This window comes from Raphanus sativus, chromosome 2 (assembly GCF_000801105.2).
Source record: "Raphanus sativus cultivar WK10039 chromosome 2, ASM80110v3, whole genome shotgun sequence".
Classification (NCBI taxonomy): Eukaryota; Viridiplantae; Streptophyta; class Magnoliopsida; order Brassicales; family Brassicaceae; genus Raphanus; species Raphanus sativus.
This window is the reverse complement of record NC_079512.1, coordinates 11,619,515-11,639,370: the sequence shown is the minus strand read 5'-3', so window position 1 is coordinate 11,639,370 and position 19,856 is coordinate 11,619,515. Positions and strand designations below refer to the sequence as shown.

The window sequence follows — 19,856 nt, the reverse complement described above, 5'->3', positions numbered from 1 at the left end:
TGAGACTAAATGACATTTTGATTGGTTATGAGAGTCCATTGGTTATTAAGGCATGTGAATTTTAAATGTTCATATTGGGAGATGAACCTAAATTTTGTTTTAATAAAATCTCCTCGACATGTTTACCTACTAAATTACTATACTGAATTTTAAAAATTAAGGTCACCAGTTTTTTATAACCTAAATTAACATCAATATAGTGGCGGAGGCAGCTCTATAGCACGTGAGTCACTTTTTTTTAGCAACAAACGGTTAATGTATTATTCAAACTTGAGATATTCTGGATAATTGGATCGGAATAGAACAACCAATAAAACAAAAAGACCTATGAAAAGAACGAGTATTCCTACCTAACTAATGAACGATTCCATTATGCACCCTTGGTATGTAAGTGATTTTGAAGGCCGGAAAACATATCAGAAGAATTTTAATGACTTCCGGCTCAGTTGAGAAATTTGACCAAGTTTGCTATTATCATTGCAATCAAGTCCTTACAATTTGTCCCAAAACTCTAATTGATCGAATGTTTTAGCGTGTTTTCCATTGTCAATTTTAACGCTTTCAATCTCGAATTTAATGCTTATTCGGGCCTCTTTAAATTTCTTATGCCCATAAATTAGATGTTACGTGGGTCACTTGACCCATGTGATTTGGTATTATAAAAAAAAATTCTGCTTATACTTAAGTGACATAATTGAAAAAATATTATAAAACTCAGCTTATTGATCCTTATGATGTATGTCAATTATGAAATTGATCCTCAGTTTGGCTCCGCCACTGCATCACTATGCGTCGAACTCTCTCACACCAACATTCACACAATCAATACATATATGAAAGGGCAATTGCACTTGATATACACGGTAGAAACATTATTTAGGTGATCGGTTACGTACTGTTTGACTTTTCTCATATCCCAAAAGTAACCTTATACAAATCTGACTCGTCCTCTACGTTAATCCTATGCTGCCTAGCTGTCCCACTATCTCTCCCTCTCTGTATATTTCCTCCATCTCCCTCTCTCGTGTCTTATTGGTTTTTTCTTTAAATTGATTTTTGTTTTTATCAAACTCACATCCTATTAACAAAAAGATTTTTCTATTGTTCACTTTTTTAATGTGAATATGTGTGTCACCACTAAATAATAATTAATAAAAAATTAAATTCTATTTATAAAAAAAATCAAAAGTAAAACTAAATAAATTGATGTGGTTGACACCGTTAATTAAACCATAAATCCTAAATTCTAAACTCTAAATTCAAGAGACCACCATTAATATAATAATTAATAAAAAATATTAAATTCTATTTGTGGAGAAAAAATAAGCAAAAGATAAAATAAAAAATTGACTTTGTTAACATCATTAACTAAACCATAAATCCCAAGCTCTAAATCCTAAACCATAGGGTTCATCCTCTATAATTTAAAATTTATAATTTAGAATTTAGGGTTTACCGCTAGGATTTTAAGGTTTACAATGTAATAATAACGTGAATTTGTGTGTAGCCACTAAAATAATAATTAATAAAAATTTGTTAAATTCAATTTATGAAAAAAAATCAAACAAAAAGTCAAAAAATTTCTGTTAACTAAGCCGTAAACCTTAGCTTAAAACTCTAGGGTTCACCGTCTAGAGTTTAGCATTTAAGGTTTAGAATTTAAAATTGAGGATCCACTCGCTAGGGTTTAGGATGTACAATTTAAAGTTTAGTATTTATGTTATTTATTTATTATAGGGTTATAATAAGTATTCATAAATATTCATTATTGTGATAACACAAGATTAATCTAAAATATACATGTGGTTTATGAATTAAAAGACCAACCCATTATGGTTTAGTAGCCAAAATAAATAGTTTAATATTCTGCAAATTTATGGTTAATGATAAAAATATATGGCATTCCACATGCTGAATGGTTAATATTTATTTATATTTTGTGACGTTCTTTTGACACAATTTTTTTCCTTATAATACATGTATGTATAGCCTACCTACAAACAACAGTGTATCTACGCTAATTGCAAATGGATTTGGGACAAGAGAGTAATTCTGCTCATCTTCCTCTATCCAACTAGCTAATTAATTTATTTTTTGCATAAATGCCTAATAATATTTTCTTTCATGGTTTTCTAGCCAAATTGGCCTATATGAAAACCAACGAACAAAAAAAATTGTTTACAACTGAGACAATATAACTTAGTTCAGAAAGAAAAAAACTGAAAATATATAACTCAAACAAAAAATATAAGTACATCCCGCATATATGGTGAGCAAAATCCGTTTCTTGATTGATTTTTGTAGGTTGTTGATTTTCATAAAATTTCAGTAATTGCGTATTTAAAAAATCCGTTTCTTCTTCGTCGTCTTGTACATAAAAAAAAAAACTTAAAATTAATTCTAAGATATATTCTCGGAGTAATTTCGGCGAAATTGACAAAAGACATTAACTTCTAAACAGTCAAAGACATACAACTCATCACAATCTCTCTAAACAACTTTCCCGATCTGTCTTCTTTCTCTTCAATCCCATCTTTAGCTAATGGGTTGCCTCAGCAGTAAACACCGGCAAGAGGACCCCGCCGCAAAACCCTCAACTCCGATCACTCCAGCACAAACCCACGTCGTCCCGGAGCACCGGAAACCACAAACTCCACCAAACCCCACGAATCACCAGATTTCAACAACGCCGCCGCCGCCACAACCGTCCTCGAGCCCCACCGTGGTCCGAGATCCAGACACCATACTAGGCAAACCCTTCGAAGACATCAGAAAGTTCTACAGCTTGGGGAAAGAGCTGGGCCGAGGGCAGTTCGGGATAACGTACAGGTGTAGAGAGATCTCGACGGGGAACACGTACGCCTGCAAGTCGATCTTGAAGAGGAAGCTGATCAGCAAGCAAGACAAGGAGGATGTGAAGAGAGAGATTCAGATCATGCAGCACTTGTCTGGACAGGCCAACATCGTTGAGATCAAGGGAGCTTATGAGGATAGACAGTCTGTGCATTTGGTGATGGAGCTGTGTGCTGGTGGTGAGTTGTTTGATAGGATCATAGCTCAGGGGCATTACTCGGAGAGAGCTGCCGCTGGGATTATTAGGTCTATTGTCAATGTTGTTCAGATTTGTCATTTTATGGGTGTGGTTCATAGAGATCTCAAGCCTGAGAATTTCTTGTTGTCGAGTAAAGAGGAGAACGCTATGCTTAAGGCCACTGACTTCGGATTGTCTGTCTTCATTGAAGAAGGTGACTCAAAAAGTTTTTTTTTTTCTTTTTTCGAAAAAGAATCTTCGTCACTCAAGTTTTGATTCCTATATCCGTTTGTTTGTGAAAACCAGGAAAAGTTTACCGGGATATAGTGGGGAGTGCTTACTACGTTGCTCCTGAAGTACTAAGGCGAAGTTACGGGAAGGAAATTGACATTTGGAGTGCTGGTGTTATCCTTTACATCCTACTCAGCGGTGTACCTCCTTTCTGGGCTGGTAAGATAACCTTTTTAAGCTAATCAAACTCTTTTGATATTTTTCTTCTTGAGGTTTGATCCGTAATTAAAATATGTTATGTATTGTAGAAAATGAGAAAGGAATATTCGATGAGGTTGTAAAAGGTGAGATTGACTTTGAAAGCCAGCCATGGCCTTCTATATCTGAGAGTGCGAAAGATCTTGTCAGGAAGATGCTTACCAAAGACCCCAGGAGACGAATCACTGCTGCACAGGTTCTTGGTAAGAGAATCTGAATACCCAAATATTACAAGGCATGACTATAACATTTGTAGGCACAGCACCAGAACAAGTTAGCCAGTCATTTTTTATTAGGTCTTTAAGTTTAGTGTCCTCCTCCTAACTAGTAATGCTTAACTAATATGTAGCAATCCTTATGGTTTTATAGAACATCCTTGGATCAAAGGCGGAGAAGCACCAGACAAGCCTATTGATAGTGCTGTATTATCTCGTATGAAACAGTTCCGAGCCATGAACAAGCTCAAGAAGCTAGCCCTTAAGGTAAACCGTTCTTTGTACTAATAATGCATGTTTTTTATTGCCTTGTCGTCTCTTTGTGTTCTTTAATTGAATGAAAGATCTCATATCCATTGGTGTCTGAACTTCTTTGTGTGATTGGTTTGCAGGTTATTGCGGAGAGCCTATCAGAAGAGGAAATCAAAGGTCTCAAGACCATGTTTGCGAACATAGATACCGACAAAAGCGGTACAATTACATACGAAGAACTGAAAACAGGGCTAACTAGGCTTGGTTCTAAACTCTCTGAAACTGAAGTGAAGCAACTCATGGAAGCTGTGAGTATTATTTTCAGCATCTTATCTTTTTACTTCTCCACATGATGATTATTTAATTTTTGCAGGCTGATGTGGATGGTAACGGAACAATCGACTACTTCGAGTTTATCTCTGCGACAATGCATCGTTACAAACTGGATCGAGATGAGCATGTATACAAAGCGTTCCAACATTTTGATAAAGACAACAGCGGGTAAGCTTACAAATCAATGTCCGAATGTGTGTAGCTGCCATGAGGTATTATTGCTAATGGTGTTATCTTGGTTATGATATACAACAGGCACATAACTAGGGATGAGTTGGAAAGTGCCATGAAAGAGTATGGAATGGGAGATGAAGCTAGCATCAAAGAAGTTATATCTGAAGTTGATACCGACAATGTAAGACACATCCAACATATCAAATTATGAAAAATCGGTTGTTAAGAAACATTGTATTGACACGACTGGCTCTGTTACAGGATGGAAGAATAAACTTTGAGGAGTTCTGTGCAATGATGAGAAGCGGTACTACACAGCCACAAGGGAAACGTCTTCCGTTTCATTGATCAAAAATTAAATGTTAACCCGGGGAAAAAACCGGAGGCGAGAGTAATTTAATCAACCGATACTGTCTCAAAAATGTTATTTCTTCTCTTCAAAACTGAGTTTTTATATATACTGTGTCACGTCTTGGCTCTTTGTAACCAAATTAAATCCTTTTTGTTCCATCGTTCGTATTAATTGTTCGTAATCCTTATGAAGAATACTTAGAAAACAGTAAATTATTTTATATATTATCTTTTCTTCTGAATTCTGCAAATTTGATCATTTAAAATAGGTCTGGGCGTTTTTACCTCAACCCGAAGTACATATCTAAACCCGAACCGGAAAAACTGAAACCGAATCCGAACTGTTATACAAAAATATCCGACGGGACTTATGAGTTTAGTACTTTGGTGTTTGGTTATAATCCGAACCGATCCGAAATCCGAACTAGAATCCAAAAATATCCGAAATTAGTTAAATATGTTAATGTTTTGATATATTTTAAGGTGATTTGGATATTTTTGATTATTCAAAATATTTTTGTAGTTTGTTTTATTTGTTATTTTGAATTATTTTTAGCAAATTTGTTTAGTTTAACTAATATTTAATTAGATTTGAAAATAATTCATATATTTTAAAACAAAATTTGTTACTTTTTGAAGTTTAAAAAATATTTTTTTGAACGATTTTAAACATTGGTTATATCCAATCCGAACCGAACGCGGAAGAAACCGAACCGAATCCGATACGATAATTAGTAAATACCGAATGATACTTCTAAGCATAATCCCAAAAATCCGAAAATCCGAATCACCCGGACCGATACCGAACAGGCCACCGAACGCCCATGCCTAATTTAAAATATCTTAGAACTTAATTAATTAATTGAAAAAGGGGGGTCTGCCTTAAAACCATGTTTGAGAGTACAGATTTCGAAAAAAAAAAACAAGAGACTACAGATTCCGATAAAGCGGGTAAATAACTTATCAAGCAGTTTAAAAACTTGTCTGAACAAACTTGGCTCTAAACTCTCTGAAGCTGAAGTTAAACAGCTCGTAAAAAGAGCATCCAGAACACATAATGATAAACCAAAATCTCATAAGGACCAAATGGACAAAATATATTCTACAACATCCTAAAAAAATCTTTATGGACTTCTATCGTATAAACTACTTTAACATCTTTAAGGCTAGGCCTGGGCATTCGGTTTTCGATTCGGTTCCGGTTCGGGTAATTCGGGTTTTCATTTCTAGTAACCAAATAGGAACCAACGAAAAACGGTTCGGATCGGTTCGGTTTGTCCTCAGTTCGGTTCGGTATGAGTACTAAATTTAAGAACCGGCATGTAACCGAGAAAACCGAAAAATAACCGAAAAAACGAGAAATAACCGGTTTCTAGACTAATTGGGTACTTAATACCCGAAATAATCGAAAAAACTTCGGTTCCTCGAGTATAAAAACACATAACAAGTCAAAAACATAGCAAAATAACAACAAACATCATCATCTTTCGTTCTTCAAATTTCATCAACACAACACACAAGTTCAAATTCAACAACAATAATAAGCAAATACCAGGTTCTTAAACATAAAAAGCCGAAATTAAATAGCAATAACCAACAACAACAACAAGCAGTCAAGCATCATTAAGTGATGATGAGAAGCATCATTAAGTCAAGCATCATCTTCCATTCTTCAAAGTTCAAAGATAACCTGTTACCAAAGTTTTATACTTGTAAGATTATTATAACTTTTTAAGTGATGATGAGAAGTTGAAGAAGAACGCAATAAAACGTGTAGATGTGTAGTGGTGTACCTTATCAGTTTATCACTCTTAAAAATCTTCTTGCGGCTCTGCTTGTATCTCAGACTCCCCTAGTCCGTGGGCCTCAAACTCTATCATATTGCACAACGCATATGCAGTCAATTACATAACTCATATTCAATCATAACTCATAAGTAAAGATATAAGGAATGAATGTAATGGATTGTTATAGAATGTTACCTCTGTATAGTTGATCTTGCTGCTCAACATCACTCATAAGTTGGTTATTGCGGAAAACTGATGCTCTCACACGTAAGTGGGTATCACTCTTCATCCACTGCTCAGTACACAACAACACCTCTATCATGTAATGAGTTAAACAACTTCTGTAAGGATCAAGAACTCGACTACTAGTGCTGAAGGCGGATTCAGATGCTACTGAAGACACTTGCATAGCTAGGATATCCTTAGCTATTTCACACAGAACCGGGTACTTGTGTTCATTTACCTTTCACCATCCCAGCACATCATATTCTGATCCCAGAAGACTGTTCTTAGTAATTTCCACCTTATCTTTCAGATAGATTTCCACCTCATTTGCAGCATCTTCAATGCCGATTTCATCAATCATCTCTTTGTAGACAAAGTCCATGCGCTCTAACCCACATCAGTATCTAAATCCATTCTACTGGAACCATCTTGACCAGTACTCTGAGATGATGTTGCACCAGATTGAGATCGTGTGCCAATGATATCATCCCCGTGCACAGTCACATACCTCAGAGTATATTCCTCAAACAAACTCTTCAAGACATCCGCAACTGAACTCTGTAGAGCCTTAGTTTCTACATTGTCTTTACCATAAACCCGCTCAAAACAAAGAGTAGCAAACCTCATCTTGTTCCTTGGATCTAAGATGCTAGCAACTATCAACAGCCTATTGATTTTCTTTAGCCCTTCCCAATACTTATTAAAATTTTCTCTCATAGCCATTGCTTTCTTTCTTAGCTCCACATCAAGATCATTGCTCAACTTAATCAGGTTCCTCTCGATGGTGACAATCTCAGTATAACATTTGTATGAGTTCACCGAGTTTGAAGCAAAAACTACCAAGGTCGAATTGTAAAATATTACAAGAAACCTTACCAGCCCTTCAACTGCATCCCAATCATCCCTTGTTGGTGGTCCAACGCGTTTCTTTCCATCCATTGTCTCCTGAAAATACTCATTATACAGCTTGTCCTCAGCTTCCATCCTATCAAAGGCCAACCGAAACTTAAGTGCCTTGCTCAGCATGAGGTAAGTCGAGTTCCATCTCGTCTTACCAGATAGAACGCACAACTCGAACGAATTTAACCTTGTAGTAGAAGACCTTACATATGTGATGGAATTTCGGATTGCACAAATTGAGTCATCAATTTCTTTTAGTCCATCTTTTACCACTAAGTTGACAATATGAGCAGGACACCCCATATGTAGGAATCGACCATCCAGCACCAAAGCATCACTCGCAATTGCTCCATACAATTCGGCAAAAATCTTCAAAGCATTCGTGTTGACTGTTGCATTGTCGACAATGATGGTGAAGATCTTCATTATACTCCATTCAGATAGACACTCTTCGAGAACTCTTGCTATTGTAACACCTTTATGATCTATGACATTCTTGAAACCGATAATGAGTTTCCTTAGCCTCCAATTGGTATCAATCCAGTGTGCGGTAACGACCATATAACTCGCAGCTGTAGATGGAGCAACCCAGATATCAGTGGTGAGAGACACATGTTGCTTAGAAGAAGAAAACATATTACACATGCTTGCTTTGCGCTTTACATACATCTTCACGATTTCTCTTGTTGCTGTTCTTCTAGATTGTGGTGGCTTGAACATCACATGGTTGCAGAAATGTCTCTATGCAACACTCTCAACGAAACATAGGGGAAACTCACCCAATACAATCATCTCATTAGTAGCCTCCATCACAACATCATCAGAAACTCTCCCCAACACCAATGCACCCTCATCACCTTCTGACTCTAGCACATGTTGATTTTTCTTCTGACTACTAACCCACGCCAAGTGTTGCCTGCATATGGTGAGATGTTTCCTCAGGTTTGATGTTCCAGATGATGTTGGACAGACCATTTCTCTGGCACAATGGTTGCATTTGCACTTGTCGTAATCCATAGGCAGGCGCGTATAGTGTTCCCAAACGTCTGAGCGATTGCTTGTGTTGTTCTTTACCTTTTCCTTTTCCTTTCCCTTTGAGCTTCCAACACCCTTTCTTTTTCTACCAACAGTAGGATATGAAGTTTTGCCATCTTCATAGTTTCTTTGTTCATCATTTCCATTGACAGTAGGATACGAAGATGAATCCATCTGAAAAACAAAACAAACATAAGTATTAAGTATAAAACACAAATCAGAAAATAGATTCCAAGAAGATAAACATGAGAAATAAATCAAAGACAATGATTCAAAGTTTCAATTTTCAAAATTCAAATTCAAACAGAACACAAAAATGATTAAGAAAAAAAAGACAGATCCATTTTAATGGATTAAGAACAAACCTGTGAACAATTTCTCGAAGAGACAGAAGGTGGAGAGTAAGGACCGTTTCGAAGCTTTAGATGTATGGATTCCAGTTTTTCAACCTTGGGAAAGCTTCTTAGGTTGATTCCGGTGAAATCGAAGAGTCGAGTAGTAGTTACTTTGGGTGGCTATGAGGCACGAGCTACCAATGTAACCAATCGATGTCTTCACTCTTGATTTCTTCGAGAGGGTTCCTTAGTTCCCGAGGCAGAGTCGAAGATAAATGAATATGCACAATAAAGTTGGGTCCTTTCGGATCCTTTTTCGGTTTTGGTTTTTAACCGAACCGACCCGGAAACCGATTAAAATCATATAAGAACCGATCGGTTTTTATGGCAGTACCGAGATTCAATCGGACCAGGTAATTCGGGGCGGTTCGAATCGGTTTTTCGGTTCGGTTAAAAATGCCCAGGCCTACTTAAGGTCATCTACAATGGGGATGTTGATAAGTTGTTTCATCTGTTGAAACTTTTGCAATAGATTTGTTGATAAAATGTGTAAATCGACATAGCATAAACACCCGTTGCAAAGTTTGAACGGTTGAAACTCTTTTTTGGTCCACCTCCACCACGTGTCAGCTTCTGATTGGGCAGAAGAATTCCTTGCGTGCAACCACGCGCCAGTTCTCACGATTTCTTTTTTTTTAACTTTTTAAAAAAATCTAGATAAAATTTAGATGCTTTGTTTTGATTGGTTTTCCAGATTTCTTTTGTTTTTTTCCTCACCTAACAATTCAAACGTGTTTATTAAATAATAAGACTTAAAAGAAAAATTATATCAAAATTCATATTTTTTTTATCTATAAATAGAGATTACTCTCATATCATTTGGATACAGAAAAAAAAACGTCATTTTCCTCAAATACTTCTTTTTTTATTTTGAAAACCATCGTCAAAAAAAAAATCTTCAAATGTTGAGCAAAAGAAAAAAGAAATACCGTAAATCGTAACTTAGTAAGACCCAAAACGCCCCACAAGGACCCAAATAAAGGCCCAACAGGCGCCGACGATAGTCATGTACTCGTGCTGACGTAAGACAACGTCTTAATATCCTAAATAATTACAAATATAAAAATAAATAGTAAAATCCAAGTTAGGGTGCCGTGTAGGAAACAATCACTAAACCCTAAATACATCTTTAAATATTCTCTTCCTTCAATTTTTTCTCAGGCTTTGATCACCGAACCCTAGTTTCTCTCGATCATCGAATCGCTTCTTCTTCTTTAGGTATATTGTTTGATTTCGCCTCTGTTCTATCAATTAAAGTTTCTGGGTTCCTTCGCGATTTCGCCAGAAAGGCTAAAGATTTGTTTTTTTTTTATTCTCTCGTAATAATCGCAGATACTGATCGAATCGACATGGCCAAAAACTCCTTCAAGCTTTCTAATCCTCTGGGTAAGTTCCGTTGTTTCTTATCGTTATTACTCGTCAAGCGTTTATTGTTATTGTTTAATTCTGATCTAGTGTTACTTTTTGCATATGGTTCTGATTTGATTTTTGATGCTAGCTTCTACGCTTGTGTCTAATTAAATCGATTTTAGTTATTATCGAATGTTTATGGGTTTGTTTTTTGTATCAGAGGTGAGAATGGCTGAATCTACTCGTATCAGAGAGAAGTACCAAGACAGAGTTCCTGTATGTTTCCCTGAACTTTTCTCTGTTACACAGACAAAATCGTTTCTTTCAAGTCTTTCTGATTAGAAACCAAATACAGGTGATTGTGGAGAAAGCTGAACAAAGTGATGTTCCTGACATTGACAAGAAGAAGTGAGTTACATATTGATTATTGATGTTCCTTAGTGCTGTTTATTTATCACATTCACATTGTTTTTTAAACCTGATTTTTGTTTCTACTCTTAGGTATCTTGTGCCAGCTGATCTAACCGCTGGACAATTTGTGTACGTTGTGCGCAAAAGAATTAAGCTCGGAGCCGAGAAAGCAATCTTTGTCTTTGTCAAGAACACGTTACCCCCAACTGGTAATTAAAGATTGGGACTTTTTAATGCTTTCTGAATCTTCAACTTGTATGCTTCCTGTTTTGATTTGGTCTCTCTTTTTCCTCTTCTTCTGAGCAGCTGCATTGATGTCTGCAATCTATGAAGAACACAAAGACGAAGATGGGTTTCTCTACATGACATACAGTGGAGAGAACACGTTTGGATCTTCCTGCTAATATGCTCTGATTTGATAGTTTGATTGTATATTCGTTTTCCCCTTTAGCTTCTTTTCTTCTGATTGGTCGACCTTAATAATGTCTTTTACTTTGTGGTTTTATCTTCGGAGAACTCTCTTTCTCAATGGATTTGAAAAAATATATCTTCAGTTAATTTGAGACTCTGTTTACATTTTTTTTTGTTTCCTCTGTTTTTATTATTGCTATCTTCCTGCTAATATGCTCTGATTAGGCTACACTTTCTTCTTAATCATTACAATACGAAGGAAACGTTACTGGAAGATTACAAACCAAGATTATAGATTTGAGAGAGAGTGGTGCTTATTCTGGTTTTGATTCTTAAAATCTCAACTTATATTTGTAACTGAGGATAATTTGACATCAGTGTGAAGAAACAAGAGCTTGATTTCACTAATAACCACAAGTTTACATTGAAAAATCATCACTGTAGTACAAAAACTCAAACTTTCTGTTGCAAAGTGGATCTCTAAAGCTTTGAAGTGGTTTCTCCAAACACTAACTTCCATCTGTTCTAGCAATCTAGAACGAGATGATAAGGTTCTTATTTGATTCTCTCTTCCTCATAGAAATATCGACTGGTTTAAGTGGCTAATTTACCGGACAAGATTCAAGAACAAGAAGGTCAGACAAAAGAGACACCATGGAGCATAAAGCACAAGAATCCAAGTCGCCTTCCTGTTCTCTAGCTTAATCATATTCTCAACTCCTTGTCTGCTCAAACTTACAAGACTCTCACTCTTAAAATATCCGCAACAATGGCTTTCGAATCCCCACTTACACTGTCCACTCTTAAAGTATCCTACTTGATGTTCCCTTTGTGAAGCTCTTTAGCCTTAGCATCTTCCCACCACCATGTCCCTTTTCTCTCGTGTTGCCCCGTAAAACCGCTCTCGTGCACGGCTCACAACCGATGGAAATATACCCTGCGGCGTGCAATGTGTTAACTCCAAACATGGTTCCCTTCAACGTTAGCTACCGGATTACACTTCACCAAACTACCAGCTCAACCATCCAAACCCTCAAAAACCGAATCAACCTGAACAACAAGAATCTCAGACCTTGTCCCCGGAGACTGATCTTTCCTCTGACCAGTGATCCAAGCTATTAAACCCTTGAGTGCACGCCTCAAAGGTATCACCTTTCGAACACGACAACACTCTTGATGGTCAGACCATCTTCATAGAAAGAGAACAAACCCTTGTTCCTAACCAAACCTTGAACCTCAACAAATTCAGGAAACATATACTCAATCCTAATCCTATAGTGATTCTCTACAGCATCGAAAAGCTGATATGTCTCAGGGTTTAATCTGTAGAAGCCGGAAACCAAATTGAAATAACCATAAAGCGATGTTAAGGAAATAAACGGTTGAAAAGACGAAATAGAAAATAGAGGAGAAAACGTTTTCATAACCGAACATGGAGTTAAAAGATACAATATCTTTCTTTAATTCTAAATATTGATCCGTAGTGAGACAGGACATAACGATATATCGAATCACAGGATACAACTATAGCAGACGATTCACCTTCAATCAATCGTGAATGTCCTAACAAACTAACAACCATGAAACACTCTCTAGACTTACGCTGAGAGATTTGATGGTTTTTGCTGAGTAAAACTTGTAGAATGACTGAGAGAGAGCGAGAGAGACATGTTATTTAAAAAGAAAATGAAAGTTCGAATTTCACAACTGAAGGAGCATGTTAGCTGAGATCTTGCAGATGGGTGTGGAGAGCTGAGAAACTTTTTCTGCAAGATTTTCCTCTGTTTAACTCGTTCTGATCTTTGACGAACAAATAAACTTCGTGTTTTTCTAAAACGAACTATACATCATGCTGTTTTTGGTACAAAAAATGGGCTAAAACGTTAGGCTTCACTTTATCGAAAAAGAATTTTATTGGGACTATGGTCCTTCACAAAGATCCAAAACCGTCCACACCCACGCCCAAGGTCATGCCCACTTCCACGCCCACGCCCATGTCCACGTCCCGAGCTGGCCGGACAACGGTGGAGGCATGCATGGAGGCCATGCTTGTCACCTTGAAGGCTTTAATCAGCTCTTCAATATATATATATATATATATCTCAATTTTTCATCTACCAACCGATGTGGAATGTTGTTAATTCCTCATTCATTTAACAATAAGACCACCCAATGGCCCATTTGTATTCACAAATTTGCCTCTTATTAATTTTAGCTATTAGATTTTAATAATTAGGTCAACAATTACCTACATGAATATAAATGACTCTAAATATATGCAGATTCAATAGATTCTAAATACTATACTTAAACTATTCATGACTAGACATATAGACTTATCGAGAGTGTGTAAAATATTTATTGTGTTTGAGTTGGTGGCATTTTTAAGCCTTGAACCACTCATAGTTAATATATGTTAGGTTTACTTTACAAAAAGGTGAGGATGATGTTTTGAACCAACCGGTGTTCTATGTAGATCGAGACAACATGCATAACACAGCTTCATTTTCTCGTAAAAATTAGTTCTATATTATGTTCATTATGGCTCTGAACTATTTATGGTTTTCATGAGTGAATTTAGAGAATATAGTCTTGCATTAATTTTCCTAGAAACAGTCATATTTCACACTCATCAGGTGATTGACCATGAAAAATATTGAGTAATACTCCGTTTTAGAAGCTATGAAATCACTAAAAAAGCCTATGCTTATCCTTCTCAAATTCGTTAGCACTTTTATCCTCTTAGTAGCTGAGAAAAGACTACTTTCTCAAAGTTCTTTTAGTAGATTTTGTTTCCATTTGAACCTACGTCTTGGGATCTCCAGTCATGATAGGTAGGATTGCAACCAAGCATCATCATTCGTTATAGGTAACCAATTTCTTTTGATGATTTAGCAACAATATATCGTGGCAAACATTTAGTGAATGGATCCACAGGGTTGTCAGCCGATTTGATGTAGTCTATTGTTATTACACCATTTGAGATAAGTTATCTAATGGTTTTATGTAGTCTTTTGGATTTACCATTGTAAAAGATTATTCTCAGTCTAGGCTATAGCTGATTGACTATCACTAAGTATGCGTATGGCTGGTACATATTTCTTCCACATAGGAACATCTTCCAAAAAAATTCTTTGCCATTCAGTTTCTTTTGCTGCTTTGTCTAAGGATATGAACTCAGATTCCATAGTGGATCTGGCTAACACTGTTTGTTTGTTAGATTTCTAGGATATTGCTGCTTTTCCTATTGTAAAGAAATATTCTATTGTGGATTTTGGGTTTTTACAATTTGATGTCCAGTTAGCGTTATTGTATCCTTATAAAAATGATGGTTATTTACCATAGGTGAAACGTAAAATCTTTGGCATGTGGAAAGTAATTGAGTACTCTCGTTATAGTTTCCTACTGTTTATGGCCTGGATTACTTGTATATCAACTCAATACATTTACCGTGTGCGCTAGATCATGTCTAGTTCAATTGGTTAAGTACATGAGACTTTTGATCACACATGCATTCTCTTTTTATGATACCACTTTACCGGAATTCTTTTTGAGTGAACTAAGAGATCTATATAACAGAGTTTTTGCCGTACCATTAGAGTAATGGTTAAATCTCTCTAATATTGTTTGAGTATAATTAGATTGGGTTAAGATAATCCCGTTTGATTTTTTTGTAACTTTGATCCCTAGAGTAACATCTACTACCATATCTTTCATCTCAAAATTTCCTTTGAGCATGTTCTTTGTTTGATTGAGCATCTCATCTACATATAGATATAGCAAAACATATGCTTTTTGGTATTTTTGTAGTATATGCATTTATCATATTCATTGATTTTGAAACCATTTGACATTATTGTGTTGTCAAAATTTTTACGAGCTTGTTTAATTCCCAAAAGTAACTTTACAAGTCTTTAAACTTTGTTTTCCTATCAAGGAATGACAAAATTCTCAGGTTGTTTCATTTAAATTTCTTATTCTAAATCACCATTTAAAAAGTGGTTTTTACATCCATTTGATGGATTTCTAGGTCTCTTAAAGCTGTGATTGCTATCATCAGTCTTATTGATGTTACTATCCTTACCAGAGAATAAGTGTTAAAATAGTCAAAGCATTCCTTTTGTCGGAATCCTTGAACTACAAGCATGGCTTTGTATTTATCACCAGGTGTTCCATCAGGGTTTAGTTTTCATGTCATTATCCATTTGCTCCCTAATGCTTTGCAGACAGGTGGTAAATCTGTTATATACCTTGTATAATATTGCATGATATAATCAAATTCACTTTTGATAGCTTCGTTCCAAAATGGAGCGTCTGGTGAAGACATGGCCTCTGCCAGAGTTTTTGGATCATTTTCTATTAAAAATACCATTAAGAAATCTTCACCAAAATATTTTTCCTTTCGAACTTTTTTGCTTCTTCTAGGTTTATCTTCCATTTCATTTTCTGAAATATTATTTATAGAAGTATCAACGTTTGTCTCAATTTCTAAGTCATTGTCATCATCTCTTTCTTCTTGTGTTTGTTTTGAACCTTTTTTCTAGCATGAAAAAATATTTTCGAAGAAAGGTGCATTTCTTGATTCCATAACTGTCTTTATATGGATGTCTGATAATTCAGATTTATATACCAGATATCGATAAGCTTTACTATTATGTGCATATCCGATGAAAAGATGCAATCCACTACTTTATGTCTAATAGTTACCTTCTTTGGTGGTTGTGACGCAACTTTTGTCAAGCATCCCCGACACTGTGAGGTATTTATACGAGGGTGAATTAAATTTCCATAATTCATATGGTGTTTTGCCAATTACGTTGTGTGGAATTTTGTTGAGGATATAATTAGTGATAAGTAATCCCTCCCCATATGTTCTGGGGTAACCCAAAATCTTTTTTTGAGATTGATTTTTGTGTTCAGCAACTCCATTAGATTCTGGTGAGTAAAGAGCTGTAGTTTGATAGATTGTTCCATGTTCTTTATAAAATGCATAAAATGGACCATCAGACTCGCCTCCTCTGTCGCTTCTAACTAAGCTGAGTTTTTATCTCGAGTTTAAGTTCTTTGAATTTTTCTAAAGTTTCATCTTTGCTATGTAATAAATATACAGAACCATATTTTGTGTAGTCATCTATGAAGGTGACAAAGTACTTTTTCGACATCTAGTTTGTATGTATTCTAATTACATAAACCGGTGTGAACTAAATTTATAGGTTTGATAGTTCTTTCAACATAAGGTGATGATGTTTTTATGAGCTTAGATTGTATGCATACTTCACATTTTTGTTTACTTTTTTGCAATTAGGGATTGGATTTAAATTCATTAATCTTTGTATGAATTGTTTTTATATGGCCTAGTTTTTCATGACATATATTAAAAGACTCAATCAAATAAGCAACTGGCTCTTTCTCATCTCTAATATTGCTGCGATACTCAGCAGTCTTCTGCCTCACTTTGTGGCAGGAGTGACATTTTCCCTTAAATGTCCCCACATTCACATTGATTTCAAAATGCCTTTCTTCTTGAAGTTTTTTCCAGAAGCCTTCGAGACTGCAGCTGTGTTGGAAGGCTTGGCAGTAGAGTGGGTGTGTGCCTTTCTTTTGCCTTTGTGCTCAGCCATGTTGACATTATGCTCCTTAGCATTGACCTTGCCAGAAATTCAGTTTCTGGATTCCGTCGGAAGGCACTCCATCTGAATTGTATGTAGATTCCATTGTTTTTGTACTTCAGGCAATTCTTGAAATCTGCATAGCTTAGAGGGAGCTTTTAAATGAAGCTGAGAGTTGTGAATCTCTCGCGGATGGACATTACTTCAGCAAAGATTTAATGGCAAATGAGCTGGAACACTTCCACTTGTTCGATGGGTTTTAAATCCACCATTTTAAAGTCATAAAATTATGCAACCACAAACTTCTGGCAGCAAACACACTCACCTCTGTACTTCTTTTCCAATGATCTCCTTAGTTGTTTCGCTGTGGAAATCTCACAGTAGACTCAGTACAATAGATCAATGAGACGATCCAAAATGTATCATTTGCAAATGAAGTTGGAATGCACCCATATATCAACATTGCGACAGTGTGCACATCATCAATCCTGTGAGGGACAATGGGCTTGTCATCCTGGATGAATTTGTCTAGCTTCATTGTTGTCAGAAAGTACATCATCTTCTTCTGCCATGTTTTGAAGCCTTTGCCATCAAACTTGTCTGGTATCAATCCTTGAGTGATCATGCCAGGTACAACAGGAGGACTTGGAACTGCAACCAGAGCACTCATGGTTCCTTGAACTGAACCTGTTAGATAGAGACATGCACCGAACAGGCTACGACACATGGTTTCATCGGTAACATTACCCACTGGAACAGAGGTTGATGTTGTTGCGACGATGGTCCCAGTGGTTGTCACAGTTGCATCAGTTCCTGCAATATTTAGTGGATTTTGAGCATCGACGGTGGTGTCAATGGTGGTATTGTTAGGGTCTGTTATTTTCTGTTGACAAAACACGAAAGCGGATAAGTACTCATATCAACAAATAACATATTATTTTAAGCTAAGACATAGTGATCTCTTTCCTTGACTATAAATATTTTCTCCATAGTGAGACAAGACATAGTGATATATCAGGTGCCAAAGTACAACCATGGCAGACGATTCACACTTCACTCGTGAACGCCTTAACAAACAAAGAACTACGATATACTCTCTTAGACTTACGCTGGGAGATGTTCTGATTTTTGATGTGTCAAACTTGTAGAAAGAATGAGAGAGAGAGAGAGAGAGAGAGAGGCGGGTTATTTAAAGAGAAAATGAGAGTTCGAATTTCGCAACTGACAGAGCAAGTTAGCGAAAATCTCGTGGAAATCTCGGGAGTGGAGAGTTGAGAAACTTTATTCACAAGATTTTCCTTTGTTTGACCCGTTCTGATCTTTGGCCAATAGATAGACTTCATGTTGTTTTAAGACTAACTACACATCGTTTAAATGCAAACATCATGCAGTTTTTGGTACGAAAATGAGCCAAAAAGTTAGGTTTAACTTGGTCCAAAAAGAACCTTATTGGGCCTATGGTGCTTCACCAAGACCCAAGTCCCAAGATCCAAGCTGAGCCATGCCGGGCGGACGGTGACGGCGCGCGTGTGAGTGGCGGAGCCATGCCTGTCACCTTGAAATCTTTGATTAGCTCTACATGTGAAAACATATATGTCTCAACTTTTCCTCTCCCAACCGATGTGGGATGTTGTTAATTCCTCATTCATTTAATAATAAAACCACCCAATGGATGTATTTACAGACTTGCCTTTTATTAATTTAGCCATTAGGCTTTAATAATTAGGCCAACATAATCTCTTTGTTTCTAAGCTAAACACTCTGAATGGTCTCCAAGTTAAATGAGCATACTCAATTAGAGCAACATCCTCTGCACCACTACAAACCCAAGAAAAAAAAATCAGTCTAATCATATCTCATGGACATATCTGAACATGTAATCTATACCTAAATGAAATGGCGACATCGTTCCCGAATGTCTCGAGGGCTTTATCCACAATCTCAAAAGGTGAAACATTCTCTAGCTTTTTTGCAAGTTCTGCAAAATCTCCAGTCTCTACTTCCTCTGTAGTTTCTGCTATCATTTTATCTGCAAGAGGAATCATATAGTATTTTCTCTTTGGCTCAGTGTTTAAGGGTTTGGCAGAAGAACACTTCATGTTGGGATTCGTCAGAGACTACGTCAGAGACTCCATCAGGGAATGCATCAGGATTTGGTAATGAAATCAAACAAAATTGAATAACTTAAACCAAGACAAAGACGTCATATTAGGACAATGAAATATCACTTTCATGGAGATATGAAAGTTGATATGATCCTGGAAATATCACTTTCATGGAGTTATGGAAGTTGCAAGTATTTTGGAATATTTCTAATAGGTTTATGGAAAAGGGTGAATGTCCTAGTTCAACTAGGTTAATGTAATTGATTGTTCCTATATAAAGGGAGCTCGTGTGTTTCCTCTCTCCTGGTCCAAGCAAAGACCTAACTTGGTTTGTAAGCTTTGGTTGTGCGAGAGAGAGAGGTTTTATATCTTTGTTCTTAATTAAGATTATAGTGAATTACCTCCTTACCAGGCCCCAGGGACGTAGCAATTCTAGATGAATCCTGGGTAAACAATTTCTTGTGTCCAACTTCTATTTTTCCGTGTTTGATACACTAAAATCGAGTGTTTAACTACTGCAAGCTAACAGTGTAGATATATTATTTGAAATTCAATTCCAGAGGACCAGTTTGCACTTTATTTATATGGGATCAATATCAAGGTAAAACAATATGGAGGTTTTAAAATCAGTGAATCGTAATAAGCAAGTAACAGATTTAAATTGCGGTTTTCAGATGATTAAGAGAGCTAGGTTCAGGGTGATTTGATTGGGATAGTTTTGACCATGAGCCACACAACTATTCAAGAAGGCAATAAGAGTCAATCTAGAACTTGAACAACAAG

General features: G+C 36.3%; 3 protein-coding genes and 1 pseudogene across 3 annotated transcripts; 2 read left to right on the top strand and 2 right to left on the bottom strand.

Moving 5' to 3' along the window:
• Nucleotides 1-2,434: 2,434 nt before the first annotated feature.
• On the top strand, nucleotides 2,435-5,004 carry LOC108843211 (calcium-dependent protein kinase 21). Its single transcript, XM_018616340.2, has 8 exons — nucleotides 2,435-3,245; nucleotides 3,338-3,481; nucleotides 3,571-3,723; nucleotides 3,890-4,002; nucleotides 4,128-4,295; nucleotides 4,361-4,488; nucleotides 4,576-4,675; nucleotides 4,756-5,004. Exons 1-8 carry the CDS (start codon nucleotides 2,543-2,545, stop codon nucleotides 4,840-4,842), a joined length of 1,596 nt encoding a protein of 531 aa, XP_018471842.2. The 5' UTR covers nucleotides 2,435-2,542; the 3' UTR covers nucleotides 4,843-5,004.
• A 2,240-nt stretch (nucleotides 5,005-7,244) lies between these two features.
• On the bottom strand, nucleotides 7,245-8,426 carry LOC108833946 (zinc finger BED domain-containing protein RICESLEEPER 2-like). The gene has a single exon (XM_018607331.1). The coding sequence runs from the start codon at nucleotides 8,424-8,426 to the stop codon at nucleotides 7,245-7,247; it is 1,182 nt and encodes a 393-aa protein (XP_018462833.1).
• A 1,827-nt stretch (nucleotides 8,427-10,253) lies between these two features.
• Nucleotides 10,254-11,527, top strand: LOC108840047 (autophagy-related protein 8a-like). Its single transcript, XM_018612861.2, has 6 exons — nucleotides 10,254-10,405; nucleotides 10,520-10,573; nucleotides 10,758-10,813; nucleotides 10,893-10,945; nucleotides 11,039-11,157; nucleotides 11,255-11,527. The coding sequence occupies exons 2-6, from the start codon at nucleotides 10,537-10,539 to the stop codon at nucleotides 11,350-11,352; spliced, it is 363 nt and encodes a 120-aa protein (XP_018468363.1). The 5' UTR covers nucleotides 10,254-10,405; nucleotides 10,520-10,536; the 3' UTR covers nucleotides 11,353-11,527.
• A 48-nt stretch (nucleotides 11,528-11,575) lies between these two features.
• On the bottom strand, nucleotides 11,576-19,067 carry LOC130508530 (5'-adenylylsulfate reductase 1, chloroplastic-like; annotated as a pseudogene).
• Nucleotides 19,068-19,856: the final 789 nt, after the last annotated feature.